This window comes from Taudactylus pleione, unplaced genomic scaffold (genome assembly GCF_031769625.1).
Source record: "Taudactylus pleione unplaced genomic scaffold, aTauple2 ptg000244l, whole genome shotgun sequence".
Classification (NCBI taxonomy): Eukaryota; Metazoa; Chordata; class Amphibia; order Anura; family Myobatrachidae; genus Taudactylus; species Taudactylus pleione.
Genome location: NW_028284646.1, coordinates 8,242,077 through 8,265,354, shown reverse-complemented (window position 1 = coordinate 8,265,354; position 23,278 = coordinate 8,242,077). Strand labels below are relative to the sequence as shown.

The following is a 23,278-nucleotide window of genomic DNA, read 5'->3' as shown; positions in this document are numbered from 1 at the left end:
TAAAAAAAAAAAGAACTAAAAATTAAAATGAATGCTTTTCAGAATTTGGTACTTAGTGGTAATACCTCAGTGCCCTTTGAGAATAATAGGGACTGTGGTCTGTAGTGCTAATTAAGGGGTGGCAGTCCAGGGAGAGGTCTCTTTAATGTTTATTCCATCCTTAGCAATGGCCATATGTTTATCCAATACATTCTTGAATTCATTTAATTTAAAAATCCCCACTACAGCAGCTGGGAGACTATTCCATAGACATCTCACCCTTTCGGTATTTTACTTTTTATCTCAAATATATTTAAGTATTTATTATTTATTTATTTAAATAACTTACATATCTCCTAAATGAATTATACCGACAGATGTAATTAATTTTATTACATTGTAGTCACATTTACTGTAACTAAAATAACAGACTAAATATTGTTTGAGGTAACAAAAGAGAGTCAATTTGTAAAAAAATTTTGCTTAAACCTAATTACATTCTATCTTTTTTATCATTTTAATAAATTTCTTATACCAGTACAAAGTACAAACACTTTGAAATATCTTACAGCAGCTCTCAAAAGATAAATTGAAGAGTCTGTTATAAACATAATTACTGAAATTACTGAGCGTTTATCATTTGTAGAAAGAAAAGGTACCATGAAATGTTGTGCCTAAGAGCTCATTGTTAAGATAGCAAAGTAAAACTAGGTTGTTTGGAAAGAGTAATATCCTGTTCGACCAGAAAACTATAATGTCTTATTATAGCTGTCTACATTCTTGTAGGAGGATTGCCATAAAAATTCATCAAAGTCAGTAATTCAATCTATTTCAAATATAACTGGCTTGCAAAGAATGTATCTGTATAGCACTAAAAATAGCTCTTCTTGCTTTGTATATCTAGTGAACAACTGTATTTTTAAGCTTTCCCAAACACAATATCTAACGGAGAGTAAGGGACATGAAATCATGTGGTATATCCTATTCTTTGTTCTTTAGGATCGTCAGCTTCTGAGCTTAAAATTAACTGCACACCCGAAGGAATTAGATTCCATTGTTTCATGAAGTACTACACAGAAGAGATGAAAGTGTCCTGGTACCAGAGGTATGGAGTATTGCACTAGCTCATTTGGCACCAATGAATGAAAAAGTTTAATTGAATGTGAATTAGCTAAGATATATGTTAAATATACACTAGCTTGGACATCGAGGGGGAGATTTATTAAACCTTGGAGAGAGATAAACTGGATAGAGATAAAGAGATCTATGTACTAAGCCTTGGAGAGAGACAAAGCGGATGGAGATAAAGTACCAACCAATCAGCTTCTGTCATTTTACAGACTGTGTTTAAAAAATGACACGATTATTAGTAAGTATTTTATATAAATACCTACTAGCGAGATTCACAAATATATACCATCTAGGATCTAATTAGAAATTAAGAAATATGTATATAATAATTGAAGATTGCTGTCATGTCTCTGACATATATCACTTAATTACATGTGTAGCTGTCAACATTATTCTTTATTTTAAAAGTAAATATTTTCTACATTTCCAAACATCTGGAAATAGAAGAACTGTTATTGTAGAAAATACTTCTTTGCACACAGTGGATGCAGTCATTTTTTGGCTTGAATCAATAGCAATTATCATAGGTGCATGGGCTACAATGGCGCCTAAAACTCAGCTGACAAAGTCCCATGTGTGTATGTTTACCTTTTTGGGCCCCTAATATATCTTTTTATAGGGCTCACAAATGTCTAGTTATGACCCTGCTCATTTATCATGAGAATACAATTCATTAGATCACCATGCAGTGGCCAAATTCGAAGCTGAATGGCAAGGATACAGATGTGTCCTCATACATGCGTCTTTTTCACTTAAGACATGCATTTTATTCACACAAAGAAAACAACTGGAACCAACAAAACTACATTGCTAAATTGCACTGATCAATTTAATGTGCGACATTTCTACATCTGTGTGCGACTGAGTCTGAATCTGTATATGAAGTGCTAGGATGCAGCGGCCACAGCTTTTCCTCACACCGACTTCCATTATGCTTCATCTGTGCTTATCAGCTAACGAGAACTATCTTTAGTTCTCGTTAGCTGATAAGGTTCGTGTTCATAAATATTGGCTTAGCTCAGAGAATTGAATGCCTCCATTGTGTGTGTAGAAGATTTTTTTTATAGTGTTACAGCTCAGTATATTCATCATATTAAAAACTAGAATACATAGTACACAACTGTGCATTGTGTGTTTGGTCATAGGAAATATAACAATAACTTAAGCATATGTTCACAGAATTAAACATTATTTAATTTTCAAAGACTAGCTCAGAAATTCGTGAATGCTATAGCCGGGCAATTTTTATTAATTTACTATCTCTAGATTTTCATTTTGCCAATTTGATGATAGTTCAGATAATTGTAATGGTGAACACGACATTGCCAATTAGACAGGAAATGACTGCAGGGTGACAATTTGTTTTTGAGCAGCAATGTTCTACTTTTGCTGATTAACTTTGTTATTGCTGGAATGCATCGCAACTTAAAATTAACATACTGTAGTAGATGTTCTTCAAGAATCACTCTAGTAACAGATGAAAAAAACATTTCATAAAAAATACATAACATTTGAGATAAAATTAGAATTGTCTTAGATGCGGGGTTGTTTGTTTTGCCACCTTAACTATCAACATGTCTTAAAATAAACATTGAATTTGAATTGATTTTTTAAAATAAAATGTTGTTGAGTCTACATATACTGTAGATGTAACATATTTTAAAATATAAGACCTCAAATCATGTCTGTTAAAATCAATGTGAGTTTTGAGGTAGATTGCATCCCTGAATATGTTTTTTTAAAAACTCTATTATACAGAGTGGGGAAACATTACAATAAGGAATAACCTATGTGAGGTAGTAGATAAAAGGGGAACCCCCTCTGATCAACAGACTGGCCAACACAGATGTACTAGTTACATCTTAAGGTTTGATTTTGATACTAAGGGGTCTATGTACTAAGCCTTGGAGAGAGATAAAGTGGACAGAGATAAAGTACCAACCAATCATCTACTTTTTTTACAGACTGTGTTTAAAAAATGACACGATTATTAGTAAGTATTTTATATAAATACCTACTAGCGAGATTCACAAATATATACCATCTAGGATCTAATCAGAAATTAAGAAATATGTGTATAACAATTGAAGATTGCTGTCATGTCTCTGACATATATCACTTAATTACATGTATAGCTGTCAACATTATTCTTTATTTTAAAAGTAAATATTTTCTACATTTCCAAACATCTGGAAATAGAAGAACTGTTATTGTAGAAAATACTTCTTTGCACACAGTGGATGCAGTCATTTTTTGGCTTGAATCAATAGCAATTATCATAGGTGCATGGGCTACAATGGCGCCTAAAACTCAGCTGACAAAGTCCCATGTGTGTATGTTTACCTTTTTGGGCCCCTAAAATACCTTTTTATAGGGCTCACAAATGTCTAGTTATGACCCTGCTCATTTATCATGAGAATACAATTTATTAGATCACCATGCAGTGGCCAAATTCGAAGCTGAATGGCAAGGATACAGATGTGTCCTCATACATGCGTCTTTTTCACTTAAGACATGCATTTTATTCACACAAAGAAAACAACTGGAACCAACAAAACTACATTGCTAAATTGCACTGATCAATTTAATGTGCGACATTTCTACATCTGTGTGTGACTGAGTGTGAATCTGTATATGAAGTGCTAGGATGCTGCGGCCACAGCTTTTCCTCACACCGACTTCCATTATGCTTCATCTGTGACTTTGTATATGTTTAAAACCAGCAGTACCTCCTACCTTCTCGCATGAGGGGGGCTGCCACTGCTGGTCTAGGATCCCGGAATCTGCATAATAGATCTGGCAGGAGCCAGAACCGACACATACGCAGGCGTGGTGATGGTGCTGTGCATGCATATAACACCGGCTTCTAGGGACTGCATTGGCTGCAGCCCCTAGAAGCAGTGTAGCGCTGCCTGAAAGACAGAGCAGTGGCTTCCACTAGAAGCTGATCTCTGCTAATCACAGCCCGGACTGGCAGTCCCAGGGGAAGAAAACACCTCCCCCTCAGGCTGCCTGTCTTGTACGTGACTGGCATGTAGCACCTTGCAAAGTGAAGCCACTGACAGTCTCAGTGTAGCCAGTACAGTCATGGACTGCAATTGGCTCACTGAAGTGGCGGATTCTACTGGGGAAGGAGTGCAGCCCTATAGTCTCTAGGTAAAATCTGCCACTGTTTAAAATGAATTCCTGTGCTGTTAAAGTCGCAGCCCAGCATCTGTAGTACACTTTGAGCAGTGTTTTGCTGCATCTGCAAAGCGAATAAGACAAAGATGATTCCATACACCTCTCGGAGCAGGTCAGTCTTGCGCCATATGGTGTATTGAATGGTGTATTGAGACTAGGTGTATGAAGACACATCTGTATCTCCTGTGTTACTACAGTGATTACAAGCTGTGGCACCTGGATTTTACAAATATAAATCACAATTTATTATTATTTCCCAGTGAAGCTTACAATCTATATTCCCTACATGTATCCCACATGAGCCAAATAACCTAACATTATACATATTATTGGATTGTGGGAGGAACCTGAGTAACTGGAGGAAACCCACACAGACACAGGGAGAATATAGGGTATTGTGGGAATCAAACTTATGACCTCAGTGCTGTGAGGCAGTAATGGTAACCATTTCACCATCCACCCATGATGAATGGGCCCCTAAGTGTTATCTTTAGTTCTCATTAGCTGATAAGGTTCGTGTTCATAAATATTGGCTTAGCTCAGAGAATTGAATGCCTCCATTGTGTGTGTAGAAGATTTTTTTTATAGTGTTACAGCTCAGTATATTCATCATATTAAAAACTAGAATACATAGTACACAACTGTGCATTGTGTGTTTGGTCATAGGAAATATAACAATAACTTAAGCATATGTTCACAGAATTAAACATTATTTAATTTTCAAAGACTAGCTCAGAAATTCGTGAATGCTATAGCCGGGCAATTTTTATTAATTTACTATCTCTAGATTTTCATTTTGCCAATTTGATGATAGTTCAGATAATTGTAATGGTGAACACGACATTGCCAATTAGACAGGAAATGACTGCAGGGTGACAATTTGTTTTTGAGCAGCAATGTTCTACTTTTGCTGATTAACTTTGTTATTGCTGGAATGCACGCAACTTAAAATTAACATACTGTAGTAGATGTTCTTCAAGAATCACTCTAGTAACAGATGAAAAAAACATTTCATAAAAAATACATAACATTTGAGATAAAATTGGAATTGTCTTAGATGCGGGGTTGTTTGTTTTGCCACCTTAATTATCAACATGTCTTAAAATAAACATTGAATTTGAATTGATTTTTTAAAATAAAATGTTGTTGAGTCTACATATACTGTTGATGTAACATATTTTAAAATATAAGACCTCAAATCATGTCTGTTAAAATCAATGTGAGTTTTGAGGTAGATTGCATCCCTGAATATGTTTTTTTAAAAACTCTATTATACAGAGTGGGGAAACATTATTATTATTATTATTATTATTATTATTATCCTTTATTTATATGGCGCCACAAGGGTTCCGCAGCGCCTGACAAAGTACAGAAACAAATGAGCACACAAGACAACAGCTATTAACAGTACAGACAATGCAGTGCAAGTACATGATTTATATACATTGCTGCATAACACCTAAATAAGCAGCAGGGTGTCAGTAATCAGTTTTAGGTGCCATTGTGAATGAAAGTAAAAGTAAGGCAAGAAGAAGCACGTGAGGAAAGAGGGCCCTGCTCGCGAGAGCTTACATTCTGAGGGGAGGGTCAGACAAACAGGGGTGACACAGATGGGCTAGATAGTGAGGAAGAAGCATAGAGTAGTGGGTTAGGATGAGCGCTGGAAAGCATTGAGGAAGAAATGGGTCTTGATGGCCCATTTGAAGATTAAGAGCCAGGAAGCCAAGTGATGGAGGAATTTTGCAGGAGCAGTGGTGTCAGAGGGGTAAATCCAGGGTTTGGTGATGGCTAGGAGAATCCAGGCATTGCAGATGAAGTGCTCATGAACGGAGACCAGTTTATTATAGACAAAACTGGCTTTCCAGAGGGAACAGGAGAGAGGGACAGAGTTAAGAGGTGAGAGGAGAATGAGATTATTAGGGTTGATGCAGTGTGGAGGTGATACTGATCTAGAGAAGGGGAATAAGGAGTGTGGGGTTATGTGGCTGGCTTCTGAATGAGGAAGGGTGACAGCAGGTGGCGGGTCAGGTGGAGGTTTAGTGTGGTGTGGGGGGGGGAGAGGATAGGTAACTTGAAGAAAAGAGAGGGTGCAGGGTTTAGTGGTGGTGCAGCAGGACCAGGGTGGAAGAGAAGTGAATAATACTGGAGTTGTGGGAGATGCAGTTGAGAGACTTATATGTGATGAAGAGAGACAGAGGAGGGGGAGAACGTAGAGGGGACTATGGATGGAGAAAAGAGGTGAAAACTGGTGGTAGAGGAGAAAATAATGTAGCGGCTGAGTGAGGGTGGAGTAGAATAAAAGAGACATCGTGTAGATGAGGCGGTTGGGGGTGAAAAAGTCAGTAGTAGTAATGAGTTTGAGATGAGGGAGCAGTACAGGTCAAAGGTCAAAATCAGATAAAAGAAAGAACAGTGCTGGAAGATGTAAAGGCACAACTACAATAGTAAATTATAACCAAAAAAGGAGTGTAGAGCTGTTAAAGTAGCAAGACTTGAGAATTAGTCTAAAGTATGAATATATATATATATATATATATATATATATATATAAAAAAAAAAAAAGGTATAGGTGTGAAACAATGGTAGATACTACAGTGGTATAAAGATAAATTGACAGTGGTATTGGAATGATTTAAACAATGTAGAGAAGAAACGCAAACATACAAGTATTAAATGTTCAGTAAGCAGGTAGGTGCTTGCAATGCTGAAGCAGGGTGTTGTCAAAAGGTGGGTCCAGGTTATAATGGAAGCTGGTTGCTGAGTAGCAGGGTTTCCAGAAGCTCAGAAGATCCTTTGCTTTTTTCCAAGTTATAGAGAGTTCTTTTAAAATATTGTCCTCCTGTCTTCCTCCTGCTTAACTCCTGACTAACTCTTGAAGTTATGCTGTACATGTAGTCCCACTTAGAAAAAACCCACTTTGAAATAAAACCTAGCAGCCTTGTACAAGCCTAAAGCCTTGTGACCTACTGATTATATAGTTAAGCATTACATGTGTAGTCACTGATGACACCCACCCTCATTACCCTCACCCACACCAGATACAAGTCATAAAATTCTAATACAAACAAGCAAGGCCAAAACAGCATCCCATGAAGCTAGGAGATAAGATCTGACTATATAATTAAATTTAAAGTTACTCAGGTGTTTACAGATATTAAATAAAGACAGTATACCCAGCAAATCAGAGAATTCCAAACAGCATTGGTTTTTCTATAATAGGTGCCTGGTGCAAATATATGATTACCCAGCAAATCAGAGAATTCCAAACAGCATTGTTTTTTCTATAATAGGTGCCTGGTGCAAATATATGATTACCCAGCAAATCAGAGAATTCCAAACAGCATTGGTTTTTCTATAATAGGTGCCTGGTGCAAATATATGATTACCCAGCAAATCAGAGAATTCCAAACAGCATTGGTTTTTCTATAATAGGTGCCTGGTGCAAATATATGATTACCCAGCAAATCAGAGAATTCCAAACAGCATTGGTTTTTCTATAATAGGTGCCTGGTGCAAATATATGATTACCCAGCAAATCAGAGAATTCCAAACAGCATTGGTTTTTCTATAATAGGTGCCATTACAATAAGGAATAACCTATGTGAGGTAGTAGATAAAAGGGGAACAACCTCTGATCAACAGACTGGCCAACACAGATGTACTAGTTACATCTTAAGGTTTGATTTTGATACTAAGGGGTCTATGTACTAAGCCTTAGAGAGAGATAAAGTGGACAGAGATAAAGTACCAACCAATCATCTACTAACTGACAATTTTCAAACGTAGCCTGTAAAGTGACAGTTAGGAGATGATTGGTTGGTACTTTATTTCCATCCACTTTATTTTTCTTAGTACATAGACCCCTAAATCCTTGCTACAACATGGCATGGATTGTTATGGATGGTTATGGAGATTAAGTCTATGATTTTTCCAGTTTGCATGTACTGTACTGTAGCTGCATTAAGAAGCTGAAAGGACAATTTATCTTGTTGCGTGTGTACTAGGTACTATCAATTATGCATTTTATATGCATTACTCTTCATTAGTGAGGAGATGGTCCTTTTGGGTTTTCTTTCTTGGATCTCTTTCTACAAATCCTTATCTCGAGGGAGGTTGAGAGTAATTTCCCAGTCAGATTTTTATAAAGGTTGAGCAAGTCTTCATTCTAATATATAAAGATATAGTATTGAGATGATGTCCCTATGGGTTGTGGAGTAAAGACAAATTTGTTCAAAAGAGTGTCAAATTGTTAAAGTATTTAATTTGTATGTACTCTAACTCAATAAGATATGGGGATGAAAAAGTTTGGGTGAACCTGGGAATGAGAACCATGGGTAGGTGTATTTTAAGTCTATAGCAAACTAGTCACACATTTTGCATTTTTGTACATCAAATGTTTTATGTGCTTCAGCAACATTGCCAGTCCCAAAGTCCTTATTGTAATGTTGTGCAACTGTATTAGGAGTTAAACCATTTTTAGTCATAAACCAAAACTGTTCTGTTCTACCACTATTTCTGCTGTATCTTCTGGAGTTAAATCCAGTTAAAAGCACAAAGAACATACAAAATCCATGCAGATAGCACAGAGAAGCCTCAATTAAAGTGCCATTTATTATGCCGCTATGTGAATTAAGGATACAGACAGTAAGTTTTCTATCATTTGGTAAGGGCTGATAGCAGAGAATAATACATGTAAATATCTTAGTGTACATAGGGTCTTACAAATATGTTTGTCATTTAATGTGAAAAAAATAACACTAAGTACAAGTATAATAAGTTAATATCATATGTGTATTTTTATACAAAAGGGAATCTAAGATTTCTTCAAGTGAAAAGATGAGAATTGGAGGCACAGATGAATATGCCTGGTTGCAGATCTGTGAGCCTACAGAGAAAGACAAAGGAAAATATACATTTGAGATATTTGATGCTAAAACATCCTACAAAAGAACAGCTGATCTATCAGGACAAGGTAAAACCTTACAAATCGCATACATTTTTAGAGATTGTCTGAGATTACCCATAGTTCAAGTACAACTAAAAATGCTAAGCTTTTTTCTTTTACTGTCTTGTGAAACTTCTTACAGTATGTTACTGCTTCCATACTCAGTGTTGTCATGGAAACCAAATGACATCTGCTTTTTAATTCCAGCTTTTGATGAAGCCTTTGCTGAATTCCAGAGACTCAAGTACGTTTGAAATTCATTATTTTGTATGCAAAATAAGAATTATAAAATATTATATTAAATAATTACTTTTCTTTTTCCCTCACAGGGCTGCAGCTTTTGCTGAAAAGAGTAAGTCATATAAAACATGTATAGCACTCTGTAATGTACATACTGTATATACATAGAAACATCTTCATCTCAACAAGTGAATTCAACTCAAATACATTGATATTGTTGCTACTTATCTGAAGCAATTCACTGTTAAAAACTTTTATACTGTATTTTAAGAATGTCTACGGATGCAATCACTGACCCCCTGCTTTGCTGGTTTTTACATGTCACCATATTGGGCTAACCCAGGGCCAGAAACATCTTCAAATCAGCACTAATGAGAATTTTTACTGCATACAGGGAGATATGTCCAAATACCAATGTGAACTTGCACAGTACCGTAGCTCATAGAAACCAGTCATGAAGTATAAATTAAAGCAATGAAAATAAGTGTTTGATAGATTTTATAGGCTGCTGTAAGTGTATACTTATTTTAGTATATAAGCCCCACAATCAGCAAGATATTTAATCATAAAAGAGGTAGATTAAGACCTTAAGGGGTTATGCGCAACATACTGGTTTAGAACCCCTTCTACCCTCTGTTTGTAAAAAAACAAAAAACCCACAGAACACAAAAATGGGTTCACGTAATATTGGACATTTAGTAGCCATTGCTTAATGGATGATCCAGTTTTTATGCACAATACTGTAGATTTATAAAGCTATGCTAATCATCCTTATGTTTTGAACTATATTAAGCTGCAGCTGTTGTGCCATACACTAACTGTCATTAAACTTCCTTAGTATTTATCTAGTTCCAACTCAATTGATAACCCAACACTGTATTAGTACTCAAACTATTTTCCATATTTTCCACATAGATCGTGGTAAAGTGGTTGGTGGATTGCCTGATGTGGTAACTATAATGGAAAGCAAGGTAAGAGAACCCCAATATGATAGGATAAACTTTTTAGGAAACTGTATGTGTTATCCTCTAGATCACAGGTTCTCAAGCTCGATCCTCAGGACCCCAAACAGTGCATGTTTCCCATGTCTCCACACTGAACCAAGTGAAATAATTAGCTCCACCTGTGGACCTTTTAAAATGTGTCATTGAGTAATGATTACACCTGTGCATCTGCTGGGTGACCTGCAAAACGTGAACTGTGCAGGGTCCTGAGGACCGAGTTTGAGACCCACTGCTCTAGATCTCTGTCAGTAGAGTAAATAAAACTTTTTTTTTTTTTCATTATACACTTATATAATAAGTGAGAAAGTGTGTGTGTGTGAGTGTGTGTCTGTCTGTTTGTCTTTTATGCATGGCCAGAGATTTGTACCTAGCTCCACCAAATTTGGTGGTGTAGTTTGACCAAGATTAGGCTTTTGCCTAAGTTTGAACTTCATCAGGGCCGCACTGGTTCTGGGGCTGATGGACTGGCTTAATACACACACTGTCACACTCTGGCAAGCTCATGAGCTGCTCAGCACTCAATATATTCCACTTGATATATTCAGACTGTGGCAGACAGCATAATCAATCCACAATTTTGATCCTGGCAAAGGTTAGCATATGGAGATTACAAATAGCAGGGGAGATTGATTGACCCCACACAGTGCCACTGTGGACAGGCCCCCTTCTGTCCAGGAACAGGACTTCAGTCCTGGCATTCCCCCCCTTATGGCATTCCTGCTAGACAAGAGAGCATATTCAATTGGGGGCGAGGTTTAGCAAAGTAAAAAACCTTGCATCCCTTACGCCCCAAATTTTGGATTGGTATCAGGAGCGCCCATACCCACAGTATCCAATAAAAAAAGTGGTTGCAGGGAATTCAGCTTTGAAAACCCTGCGACGTATAAAAAAAGTAGAATAAAAAAATTATCCTTACCTGTCCGGGGTTCTCCGGTGGTCTCCTCGGTTACCCATTGCCTCCCCTTTATCTTGTCACTGGGGAGGGGGCTGCTGGGAGGCTCCAGGGGCTGCTGGGAAGTGCAAGGGCTGCTGGGAAATGTAGTTCTCCCAGCGCTGGCTACAGGGATGGTGGGTCACACACAGGGGGGATCACACACACCAAGGGTCACTCACACACACTCATGCACACACACACTCACTCAATCATACACACTCACATACTCACCCTGTTGCAGAAGACCCGACTCACGATGCTGGAGGAAGAAGACACCACTTTAGAAGGTGAGTAATTAAGGACTAATTAAACTAATTGGTAACTTCCAATTGCTTAATTAGTCCATAGGGTAAGGGTTGCCACTGGGGTCCCAGAGCAAGTCCCACTGATTTTTCCTAAAATTAATGATTTTAGGAAAAATCAGACTTGCTCTGGAGGTGTGATAAAAATGACGGAGTGATTTCTATAGAAATCACTCCATCCCATTTTCAGTCATATAATTGAATAGCAAAACCCAGCGGCTGCGGAAAAAACCCCACACCATATTTTTTTTTTAAAAGCCCTCTCACAATTGGATTCCCCCATGGTCTTCAATGTTGGTCTGCAGAGTGATTTCAAGGTGTGATTCAGCTGCGGACGCAGTGACAAGGATCACGCAGATTCCCAATTATCAGGAATATGCACATGCGCCTGACCAGTATAAATGGAACTTTAGGTTCATGAATTAAAGCATTGTAAATAATTGTTAGAACAAAAACAGTTCTAACAGTGAACACTGCTCAATGTACATTATTGCCCCATAATCCCAATATACAAAATAGTAATATAATATAGTGGTATATGTTATAAGCCCCATTTATAGTGTGCAGTGTGTCAGCATTGATAGTATGCAGCAATGTAAGATCAGTAACACCAAAAAGTGGTGCAATGTGTTACTTAAATTAAGCAATGTGTTGCTTCTGTGAAATGTATACATTATAACTAGTGTCTCACATTTACCAAACAGTGCCTCATAGAGTGCCAGTATATGTATCCAGATATCTCATCACATGACACCCATTATATAAAATTAAGTGCTTCAATACAAACCAGTTTATAGTACAAAGGAGTCTCTAGCATGCAAGTTTATAGTTGCTAGTAAGTATTTAGCTTCCTTTGTCCTATGTCACATTTGCTCCCAGATATTCTCATTAAAAAAGATGACAGATATAGACTCCTCTGCATGTTTGTAACTCTGTCACCTGCGCACATAGGCTGAACCTAGATTTATTAGAAAGTGGTATGAAGTCATTAATGAAACAGTGAGATATAAAATGGCTCACGTTCCTAATGTGTATATGTTTATATGACCGTTGTCAGCTGGATGCTTCATCAGAGACAACGGTCATATAGATATAGGTTTTAGCTATTGAAATATGCATTAAATAACTTAATATACTCTTCCAAAGACATTTCTTTAATTAGCATAACAGTATGTATAACATAATGTTTTAAAATCCCTTCTGGATTATATATTATTTTTGTTATTTGAACCATAGTTAAATTAAAGCATGATTCTTCATGCCAGGATCTTCAACAACTCTGAATTTGTACTGTACAGTTATGGTGAAAAAGATGTATATCAACTATAACACAACTAAACTATAACAGAACTCAAATGTACTGTTAATAATAAAGTATTCACTGCACTATACCAACCACACTGTGCATAATACCACATTTAGTGAAATATACAGTCAACTCCAGAATTATTGGCACCCCACTAGAAATGAGGAAAAACAATACTATAAAATAAACAATACATATACTGGCTCAAATGCTCCTCAAAAATTTTACCATTTATATATCAGACATCATTCCTTCCTCGATTTATTTTAAGATTAATGTAGTCTTTTAGAAACATCTGGGGCAATATTATTGACACCCCTAAAGAATATCTTAAATAAAACCCAATGAATGTACCTCTTAGTACAATAAAACTGTATGTTTGTATTACTTATGGGGGTGAATTTACTAAGATTCGAGTCTGATCGAGTTTTTGTTTTTGCCAAAATGCGGGTGATTTTCCCATTTTTAAACTCACAAATTTACTAATAAGTGAGTTTAGCTGAAAGTGAGTTGGCCAATGGTGAAGCAGATCGAGATTTCTCCCCCGAGTAGCAAGTTTAGATGATATTACTCACCTGAGATTGCAATGTTTTCACTCTGCAAAACTCTCCCGAGCAAGCAGCCTGTACATACAGTATCAGTGAGTTATGTGAAAGCTGCCTGTGTGGTCTACCTGTTAAACAAGGGTTAAATCTTTATAAAAAAAATGATGTAGGGTCCTCCCCCAAAAGTATAACCAGTCCTGGACTGCTCAGCCAGTACAGGTTCCTAAAATTATGGGGAACAAAACATGTAGGGTTCCCACGTAATTTAGGAACCAGCACCTGACTGCAGGGCTAGTGCTGGTTTTAAATATAGGGGGAAAAATGCATTGGGGTCCCCCTATATTTAAAACCAGCACCAGACCCAACCAACCAGGGTGTAATGCCACAGCCAGGTGACCCTTTCACCAGGTCTCCAGGGCCAAAGCATTAACACCCCAAGCTGGTCAGCCCAGGCTGGGGATCTTTGGGGAGGTGGGGACACCCCTAAGAAGGGGTCCCCCCTCTCCCAAAACCCCAGGCTTTGGCTGAAGCCAGAGGCTCTTTCCCCGCACCCCTGGAACGGTGGGTACAGAAGTAATAATGTGGTATATAGTTCTAAACTATTGTAAATTACAGTGGAACTACAGGTGCCAGCATGCATACCCTTTGGCACTTGTGAAACTACAAGTGCCAGAAGGTGGCCGGCACTCGTACCTCCACTGTACATTAAATAGTTTAAAAAACACAGTACACACACACTGTCTAAAGTAAAACTTTATTACACACCTACCTACCTCACTCACACATACTTACCTGTGCCAGCTGGTCACGTCCACTTGTCCGGTAGAACCCATTTGGAGTACCTGGAAAAAAAGATCTCATACTCACCTCCATCCTCCAGCTCCTGACTCACTGACCAGCCCACGTGGGAACTATCAGGAGCCGGAGCCAATCAGCGGCCGCTCTACAGTTAGTGCCTGCTGATTGGCTGCCGGCTCCTTACAGTTCACACTGATCAGTCATGAGCCAGGTAGCGGTGTATGTGGTCACACACATACACTGCTAATGTAATTATCTGGATCGGGTGGCAAGATGAAAAACATGCCTTAACTCACCCGAGATTGCAATCTCGACCAAACTCTATTCTAAGTAAATTTACCCCATAGTCTCTATGAAAGCCTTTTTTAGCTATGACCATTTTCTGTTTCCCTTTGGCATAAATAGGAGATTACACACGTAGGGCCAAATGTAATAGGGTGAGAATTTAGAAAATGTGAGAGTTTAGCAGTAAACTCTCACACTTTTTAAACTCGGACAATGTTTTAGAGTTCGAGAACATGCAAACTCACATGTTTCTAGACTCAATAAAATTCTCACGATTTAAACTCTCATTCAGATGTTTTCCCATTTTGAAGATAAGACTCGACCAATGTGAGTGTTTACTGCTAAACGCTCACCCTATTACATTTGGTCCATAGAATCCCTTTGTCATCCATCAACATGGCAACTCAAATGAAATAGAAGGTTGTGGACCTGCAAAGATTAGAAAAAATTTAGCAGTTTGTTTAAATTACCATGAAGCACAATCAGGACTAAAATAAAAAAGCAAGAAAAGCATGGAACAGTTGAAATTAGCCAGGTAGAGGATGAAAGAGCATACTGCCCCAATGTACAGTGAGGAGAATGGTAAGAGTAACAATGATGAACCCAAAGATCACAGGGGTAGATGTATGAAGGGGCGTTAGGGTAAAATTAGTATGTACTGCAGTTACAGGGCCGCCTCTATCATCAGATCCCTATTGCCTATATCTGTTTTCAACCATTGCTGACACAATGATAATCTGATATATTAGTGGCATACTGCATTTTTCATGCGTGCTGCCTCTTTGTATGTTGACAGCTCATGTTGCGATTTATGTACTTGACTATCATGAGATTATGCTATTTATGAACTTATATATTATGCACATAAGATTATATACCACCTTTTTGGACTACGGTTTATGTGCATTGTTTCAATTATGAGACGGATGATTTAGAAGGCACTTGTAAGCGGCTGGCATATGTTCACACAATAATACAGAGGAAATATCCACATACTTATAAGCATATTATTGTTATATTTTCACCATGGTATTTGATTGTTAATAGTATCCAGTGATATGATTCAGTGGTCCTATTAATTTCCACATATCCATTGAGTAGTGTGTATATTCATACATACATATGTGGATCACTGACATAGGACAGTATTCAGTTTGAAGCGAAAACTCGTTATTGGCGATAATGTATCGCAGATGACGTAATTTTCGCCTGTTTGCATTATCCCCGTATTCAATTTCAAATACTTTTCGCCGGTGCGAAAAATCTTTGTTAAAAAAATGGGGATAACTTTTCACCATGTTTTACATGGCGAAAAAAAGTGCAGAATTGGGGTTTAGGGCTGCAGGCTTAAAAAAATAGCCGGCACCCCTGGGAGTGTCCCATAAAAATAATCTGAATTTTGTGGTAAAAAAAAAAAATATGGGAGACAAAATCCTAAAGTAGTGAAATAGATTCCAGATGGGTTCCCAAGTATGCGGCAGGTGTTTTCTTCATTGCGGGTAGTAGAGGCAGGTGCATTTTTGAAGAATTTTAAAAATGCACTTTAGGGTCTTAAAAATATGCTTGCACCCATTTTCATGTACCCCAAATTTAATCGCCATAGTTATTTTTTGGAAAAAAACACCTAAGTTCTTCATCATTTCTTCAAAGGAGCAAAAAAGCACCTGCCGGGGCTATTTAAAAACCCCTAATTAGCTTCAGCAGGGGAAAACGGGTCCCCTATGACAGGACATCTTTAGAGGGGTCCTAGGAAGAATTCTTGAAAATTCCCGATTTTTTGCGATACCTTTCCGCTGGCTCCCGTTTTCGCTGGATCCTAATTGAATGTGGGGATAAAGCGGGCGTGCGCCCGATACTTTATCACTGCAAAACCTCCGATGTGGAGTGAGAAGTCCAGCACAGACTTTTCGCTCCCAAATTGAATATGGCCCATAATCTACTATCTTGGCCATTTTCAGGCCTATATTCATATTTATAGGTTTGTAATTGTATTTATATGTTGTCTATTTTTTCTTCTGCGGAGGATTTTAACCATTATAATTAAAAGTTATATTTTATTTAAAAATTAGGTAGAACTAGTGCCCCTAACTAAGAGTACTTGCTTCCTTTTCTTTTCCCATATACCATTTACTCTTTTGGGTGCACCTCCACATTTTGGTTTATCAATTTTTCGGAATATTTATCAGTCATTCGTGGAGTATTTCTACCATCATATGTGATTTCTATACTTACTGGTACCAGTGCTTGGGGTATCCCACTCACTCCTTCCCTACATTTTCTCTGTATTCATGGGTCGACAGTCACTTTGTCAACAATAATGATGCTGATCCCAGAATGCGGGAGCTGGCATGCCAACATGGTTAATGTGCTACTTACAGCATGTTAACTGAATCGTCATTTTTACTGTAAAAATGCTGCTTTACCAGCATCTTTTTGCAGTTGTAATTTTGATCTGGCTAACGTGCTGTAAGTAGCACATAAACCTTGTTGGCATGCTGGTGCCTGCATTCTGGGGTTGACATTGTCACTGTCGACAAACTGACTGTTGATCCTGCTTACCAGACCCAGTATCAGCCTATTGTCATATTTTCTGATACATTTTAACTTAAGTTTATATTATGATACAGTAATACAAAACCTCAATTATAACAAACCTCAATTGTTACAAAAGTATGTACAGTATTTTTAAAACATTGCTTTTAATTATGGTGAAGTGTAAGTCAGTGCAAGTTCTCAACATTTGAGACACACATTGACATTGTTTTCAAAGCTGTAAAGTTTTTACTACCTCTAAAATTTTACTTGGCAGTGAAAAGTAACATGGGACAGAGGCCTGTTTTATTTGAACTAGCACAAGACTTGCTTTTAAATTATTTTGTACAATATATTGCCTTCAGGGGATTCTTGTAAGCATACATAAAAGCTTTAAAGACATCAGCCGAGGATTTATCATACAACATTAAAGAACTTTGGACCTTTCGATATTAACAAAGACTGAGCTAGGAGAAAATAACATTAAAAGAAAAGTCTAGAAGATACAAAAATACAATATCATGCCAAACAGTAATCTTAGCAGTCAAATGTATGTTATTGTAATCAAGATGCTAAGTAACTTCACAAAAGGTAGATCAATAACCTGTCTTTATACACCTACTGTATTCCCCTTTTTGTTAATAAAACCCTAACTATACAGTCAGTAAAAAACAAAGTTACTGTAGCTTATCTTTTTTTCTTTGTGGTGTTTTTAGACTTTGAATCTAACGTGCACAGTCTTCGGAAGCCCTGACCCTGAAGTGGTATGGATGAAGAATGACAGGCCTCTAGAGATGATCGACCATTATTCTTCTTCACTAGAAAGCGGAAAGTATGCCAGTCTCACAATAAAGGATGTTTCCTCTGAGGACTCTGGAAAATATGGCATCAACGTTAAAAACAAGTATGGTGGGGAAACAGTGGATGTCACTGTAAGTGTGTACAAATACGGTGAAGATTTACCGGAAATAAAACCATCCCAGTTTTCTAAACCTGCACCTGCCCCGGCACCTGCCCCTGCACCTGCCCCTGCACCAGCACCAGAAAAATCTAAACCAGCTCCCAAAGCAGGAAAATCCTCTAGAAAGTAAATAACATACATATAACAAAATATATCACTCTGGTTGACATGTGCTAGTATTGCTAAAATGATTATAATGTAAACTAGATGGCTTAGCTTTCTAATAATTATCAACTTTTTACAATTATATTAAAAGTTGTAGTTGCTGTGAAGACTAAAATGTTAATAGATCATAATGTAGTGAACCAAATAGTATGTTCTGAAATCTTTTGGATTATTCTAAAGCCTTTGAATAGGTTAAGTTATTAAACCATTAGGTTTTCCCTTTTTGCAAGTAAGAAAGCTGTATCAAAGCAAAATATACTAAAAACTCTTGAAGTTCAAGGTTATTGTATGTTTAGCTCTTAATGCCTCATGGTTGTGGAATACAGTAGATAACATGCCAAATTCTTCTGATGTGACTCTTGAAATCACAATACCAGGGGGTATATTTTTCAAGAGGCATTTTTTTAAACCGCCAGTTTTTTGTGTTTTTTGCATGGGATTTGAAGTACAGTAGCAATAATATAAAATAATATACAATAATATACAATCCTGCTGCAAAAAAATGCAGAAAATTAGTGGTTTTTGGATACAACTCTTGATAAATAAACCCACAAGCATCCATTGGATTTCAGAGCTAGACAGCACCCTATGGATTCAGCTTAAAAAGTTTTTTGTAGTTTATTGAAATCAACAATGAAACTAGACAGAATCATGTATAACCTATTCACAATTCTGTCTGCACAAACATTATAATCTTTTCCTCTGCTGCCCAATGTGTATGTTCTCAAAGTGGATTTAGTTCAAAGGTTTAATTTATTCTTATCTAGACTTAGCTTAATATAAATCAGCGAACAGCAGCTCACAGGTTTCATGGATTCTAAGAAACACAAGCATAGCCCATAGCTAAGATTGCCAGATGCATTATTGTCATATCAACCAGTGCAAATATCAAATTATACATATGCATCATTGGAAATTAAACATTACCCTGTGATGCTAGTTTCATTCGGCCATATTGGAATCAAACCAATGCTGTTTTCTTGCTTTGTGCTAATAAACTTTAAAAGACACCTGTGCCTTTTCTGCATTAAACCACCTCTCCTTTTCTTGTATTGTCCTTCTTATTTCACAGGCATGCTAACATTGCACTTCACACATGTGCTGATCACTTTTTGTATGACTTCTCTACTGTCACAACATTTCATTGGTATGCTACTAGAGCCCTTGCATAAAGAATTTTTAGCATATGTTATTATGTTTTTTAACATTTAATGTAAAAAGGTAGAAAATGTGTTTGCTTTTGTGTAGGGGTGAGCGGGTTCGGATTTCTGAAATCCGAACCCCCCCGAGCCCCCCCGATCCGAGTCCGATCCGAGTCAGGCTCGACTTTTCCCGCCTGACTCGGATCTGACATCGAGGCAAAACGTCATCATCCCGCCTTCCGAGTCTCGCGGGTTTTGGATCCTATATAAGGTACCCGCGTCGGCGCCATTTTCTCACTCGGCTGTGGACAGTGAAGAGGGAGGGTGGGAGTTAGTGCTGTGTAGTGTAGTGTAGTGTAGTGCTGCTGTTGTCCACTACTTCAAAGTCCATAGGGGCTGGCTGTGTTGTGCTGTGCTGCTGTTGTTAATAGGGGCTGTGTCCACTACTTCAAAGTCCATAGGGGCTGGCTGGACTGTGTTGTGCAGTCAGTTCTCCATAGGGGCTGTGTCCACTCCAAAGTCCTGTGCAGTGTCCCAGTCCTAAAGGGGTGCTGTAGTGTTGTCCAGGGGGTGCTCTGTCCATCAGGGGTGCTCCCCCCAAGTGCTAAAAAAATAATATATTTTCTGTGTTTGTGAATTGTGTGCGCAGTAGCCGCACGTGCATCAACAAAGTAGTGCCAAGCGTGCGCCTGTGTCATAAGTAAAGGGCCGGCTGGCTTGACCGTTAAAGGGTGCTGTAACCCCCGAAAGTACACTCCAGTCCAAACCAAAAAAAAATTATTTTCTGTGTTTGTGAATTGTGTGCGCAGTAGCCGCACGTGCATCAACAAAGTAGTGCCAAGCGTGCGCCTGTGTCATAAGTAAAGGGCCGGCTGGCTTGACCGTTAAGGGTGCTGTAACCCCCGAAAGTACACTCCAGTCCAAACCAAAAAAAAAATTATTTTCTGTGTTTGTGAATTGTGTGCGCAGTAGCCGCACGTGCATCAACAAAGTAGTGCCAAGCGTGCGCCTGTGTCATAAGTAAAGGGCCGGCTGGCTTGACCGTTAAGGGTGCTGTAACCCCCGAAAGTACACTCCAGTCCAAACCAAAAAAAAAATTATTTTCTGTGTTTGTGAATTGTGTGCGCAGTAGCCGCACGTGCATCAACAAAGTAGTGCCAAACGTGCGCCTGTGTCATAAGTAAAGGGCCGGCTGGCTTGACCGTTAAGGGTGCTGTAACCCCCGAAAGTACACTCCAGTCCAAACCAAAAAAAAAATTATTTTCTGTGTTTGTGAATTGTGTGCGCAGTAGCCGCACGTGCATCAACAAAGTAGTGCCAAGCGTGCGCCTGTGTCATAAGTAAAGGGCCGGCTGGCTTGACCGTTAAGGGTGCTGTAACCCCCGAAAGTACACTCCAGTCCAAACCAAAAAAAAAATTATTTTCTGTGTTTGTGAATTGTGTGCGCAGTAGCCGCACGTGCATCAACAAAGTAGTGCCAAGCGTGCGCCTGTGTCATAAGTAAAGGGCCGGCTGGCTTGACCGTTAAGGGTGCTGTAACCCCCGAAAGTACACTCCAGTCCAAACCTAAAAAAAAATTATTTTCTGTGTTTGTGAATTGTGTGCGCAGTAGCCGCACGTGCATCAACAAAGTAGTGCCAAGCGTGCGCCTGTGTCATAAGTAAAGGGCCGGCTGGCTTGACCGTTAAAGGGTGCTGTAACCCCCGAAAGTACACTCCAGTCCAAACCAAAAAAAAATTATTTTCTGTGTTTGTGAATTGTGTGCGCAGTAGCCGCACGTGCATCAACAAAGTAGTGCCAAGCGTGCGCCTGTGTCATAAGTAAAGGGCCGGCTGGCTTGACCGTTAAGGGTGCTGTAACCCCCGAAAGTACACTCCAGTCCAAACCTAAAAAAAAATTATTTTCTGTGTTTGTGAATTGTGTGCGCAGTAGCCGCACGTGCATCAACAAAGTAGTGCCAAGAGTGCGCCTGTGTCATAAGTAAAGGGCCGGCTGGCTTGACCGTTAAAGGGTGCTGTAACCCCCGAAAGTACACTCCAGTCCAAACCAAAAAAAATTATTTTCTGTGTTTGTGAATTGTGTGCGCAGTAGCTGCACGTGCATCAACAAAGTAGTGCCAAGCGTGCGCCTGTGTCATAAGTAAAGGGCCGGCTGGCTTGACCGTTAAAGGGTGCTGTAACCCCCGAAAGTACACTCCAGTCCAAACCAAAAAAAAATTATTTTCTGTGTTTGTGAATTGTGTGCGCAGTAGCCGCACGTGCATCAACAAAGTAGTGCCAAGCGTGCGCCTGTGTCATAAGTAAAGGGCCGGCTGGCTTGACCGTTAAGGGTGCTGTAACCCCCGAAAGTACACTCCAGTCCAAACCAAAAAAAAAATTATTTTCTGTGTTTGTGAATTGTGTGCGCAGTAGCCGCACGTGCATCAACAAAGTAGTGCCAAACGTGCACCTGTGTCATAAGTAAAGGGCCAGCTGGCTTGACCGTTAAGGGTGCTGTAACCCCCGAAAGTACACTCCAGTCCAAACCAAAAAAAAAATTATTTTCTGTGTTTGTGAATTGTGTGCGCAGTAGCCGCACGTGCATCAACAAAGTAGTGCCAAGCGTGCGCCTGTGTCATAAGTAAAGGGCCGGCTGGCTTGACCGTTAAGGGTGCTGTAACCCCCGAAAGTACACTCCAGTCCAAACCAAAAAAAAAATTATTTTCTGTGTTTGTGAATTGTGTGCGCAGTAGCCGCACGTGCATCAACAAAGTAGTGCCAAGCGTGCGCCTGTGTCATAAGTAAAGGGCCGGCTGGCTTGACCGTTAAGGGTGCTGTAACCCCCGAAAGTACACTCCAGTCCAATCCTAAAAAAAAATTATTTTCTGTGTTTGTGAATTGTGTGCGCAGTAGCCGCACGTGCATCAACAAAGTAGTGCCAAGCGTGCGCCTGTGTCATAAGTAAAGGGCCGGCTGGCTTGACCGTTAAAGGGTGCTGTAACCCCCGAAAGTACACTCCAGTCCAAACCAAAAAAAAAATATTTTCTGTGTTTGTGAATTGTGTGCGCAGTAGCCGCACGTGCATCAACAAAGTAGTGCCAAGCGTGCGCCTGTGTCATAAGTAAAGGGCCGGCTGGCTTGACCGTTAAGGGTGCTGTAACCCCCGAAAGTACACTCCAGTCCAAACCTAAAAAAAAATTATTTTCTGTGTTTGTGAATTGTGTGCGCAGTAGCCGCACGTGCATCAACAAAGTAGTGCCAAGAGTGCGCCTGTGTCATAAGTAAAGGGCCGGCTGGCTTGACCGTTAAAGGGTGCTGTAACCCCCGAAAGTACACTCCAGTCCAAACCAAAAAAAAATTATTTTCTGTGTTTGTGAATTGTGTGCGCAGTAGCCGCACGTGCATCAACAAAGTAGTGCCAAGCGTGCGCCTGTGTCATAAGTAAAGGGCCGGCTGGCTTGACCGTTAAAGGGTGCTGTAACCCCTGAAAGTACACTCCAGTCCAAACCAAAAAAAAATTATTTTCTGTGTTTGTGAATTGTGTGCGCAGTAGCCGCACGTGCATCAACAAAGTAGTGCCAAGCGTGCGCCTCTGTCATAAGTAAAGGGCCGGCTGGCTTGACCGTTAAGGGTGCTGTAACCCCCGAAAGTACACTCCAGTCCAAACCAAAAAAAAAATTATTTTCTGTGTTTGTGAATTGTGTGCGCAGTAGCCGCACGTGCATCAACAAAGTAGTGCCAAGCGTGCGCCTGTGTCATAAGTAAAGGGCCGGCTGGCTTGACCGTTAAGGGTGCTGTAACCCCCGAAAGTACACTCCAGTCCAAACCTAAAAAAAAATTATTTTCTG

At 39.1% G+C, this 23,278-nt stretch overlaps 1 protein-coding gene across 2 annotated transcripts in view; it reads left to right on the top strand.

Annotated features, from left to right (window-relative positions):
- The window catches only part of MYOM2 (myomesin 2), a 184,744-nt gene extending 165,388 nt beyond the window's left edge, over window positions 1-19,356 (top strand). For both annotated transcript variants that reach the window (XM_088479697.1, XM_088479696.1), the window contains 6 exons: window positions 979-1,084; window positions 9,102-9,265; window positions 9,446-9,482; window positions 9,568-9,590; window positions 10,394-10,449; window positions 17,901-19,356. In XM_088479697.1, the coding sequence (XP_088335823.1) occupies window positions 979-1,084; window positions 9,102-9,265; window positions 9,446-9,482; window positions 9,568-9,590; window positions 10,394-10,449; window positions 17,901-18,275 (761 nt within the window). In that variant the 3' untranslated portion in view covers window positions 18,276-19,356. The remainder of the gene's footprint in view (window positions 1-978; window positions 1,085-9,101; window positions 9,266-9,445; window positions 9,483-9,567; window positions 9,591-10,393; window positions 10,450-17,900) is intronic.
- Window positions 19,357-23,278: the final 3,922 nt, after the last annotated feature.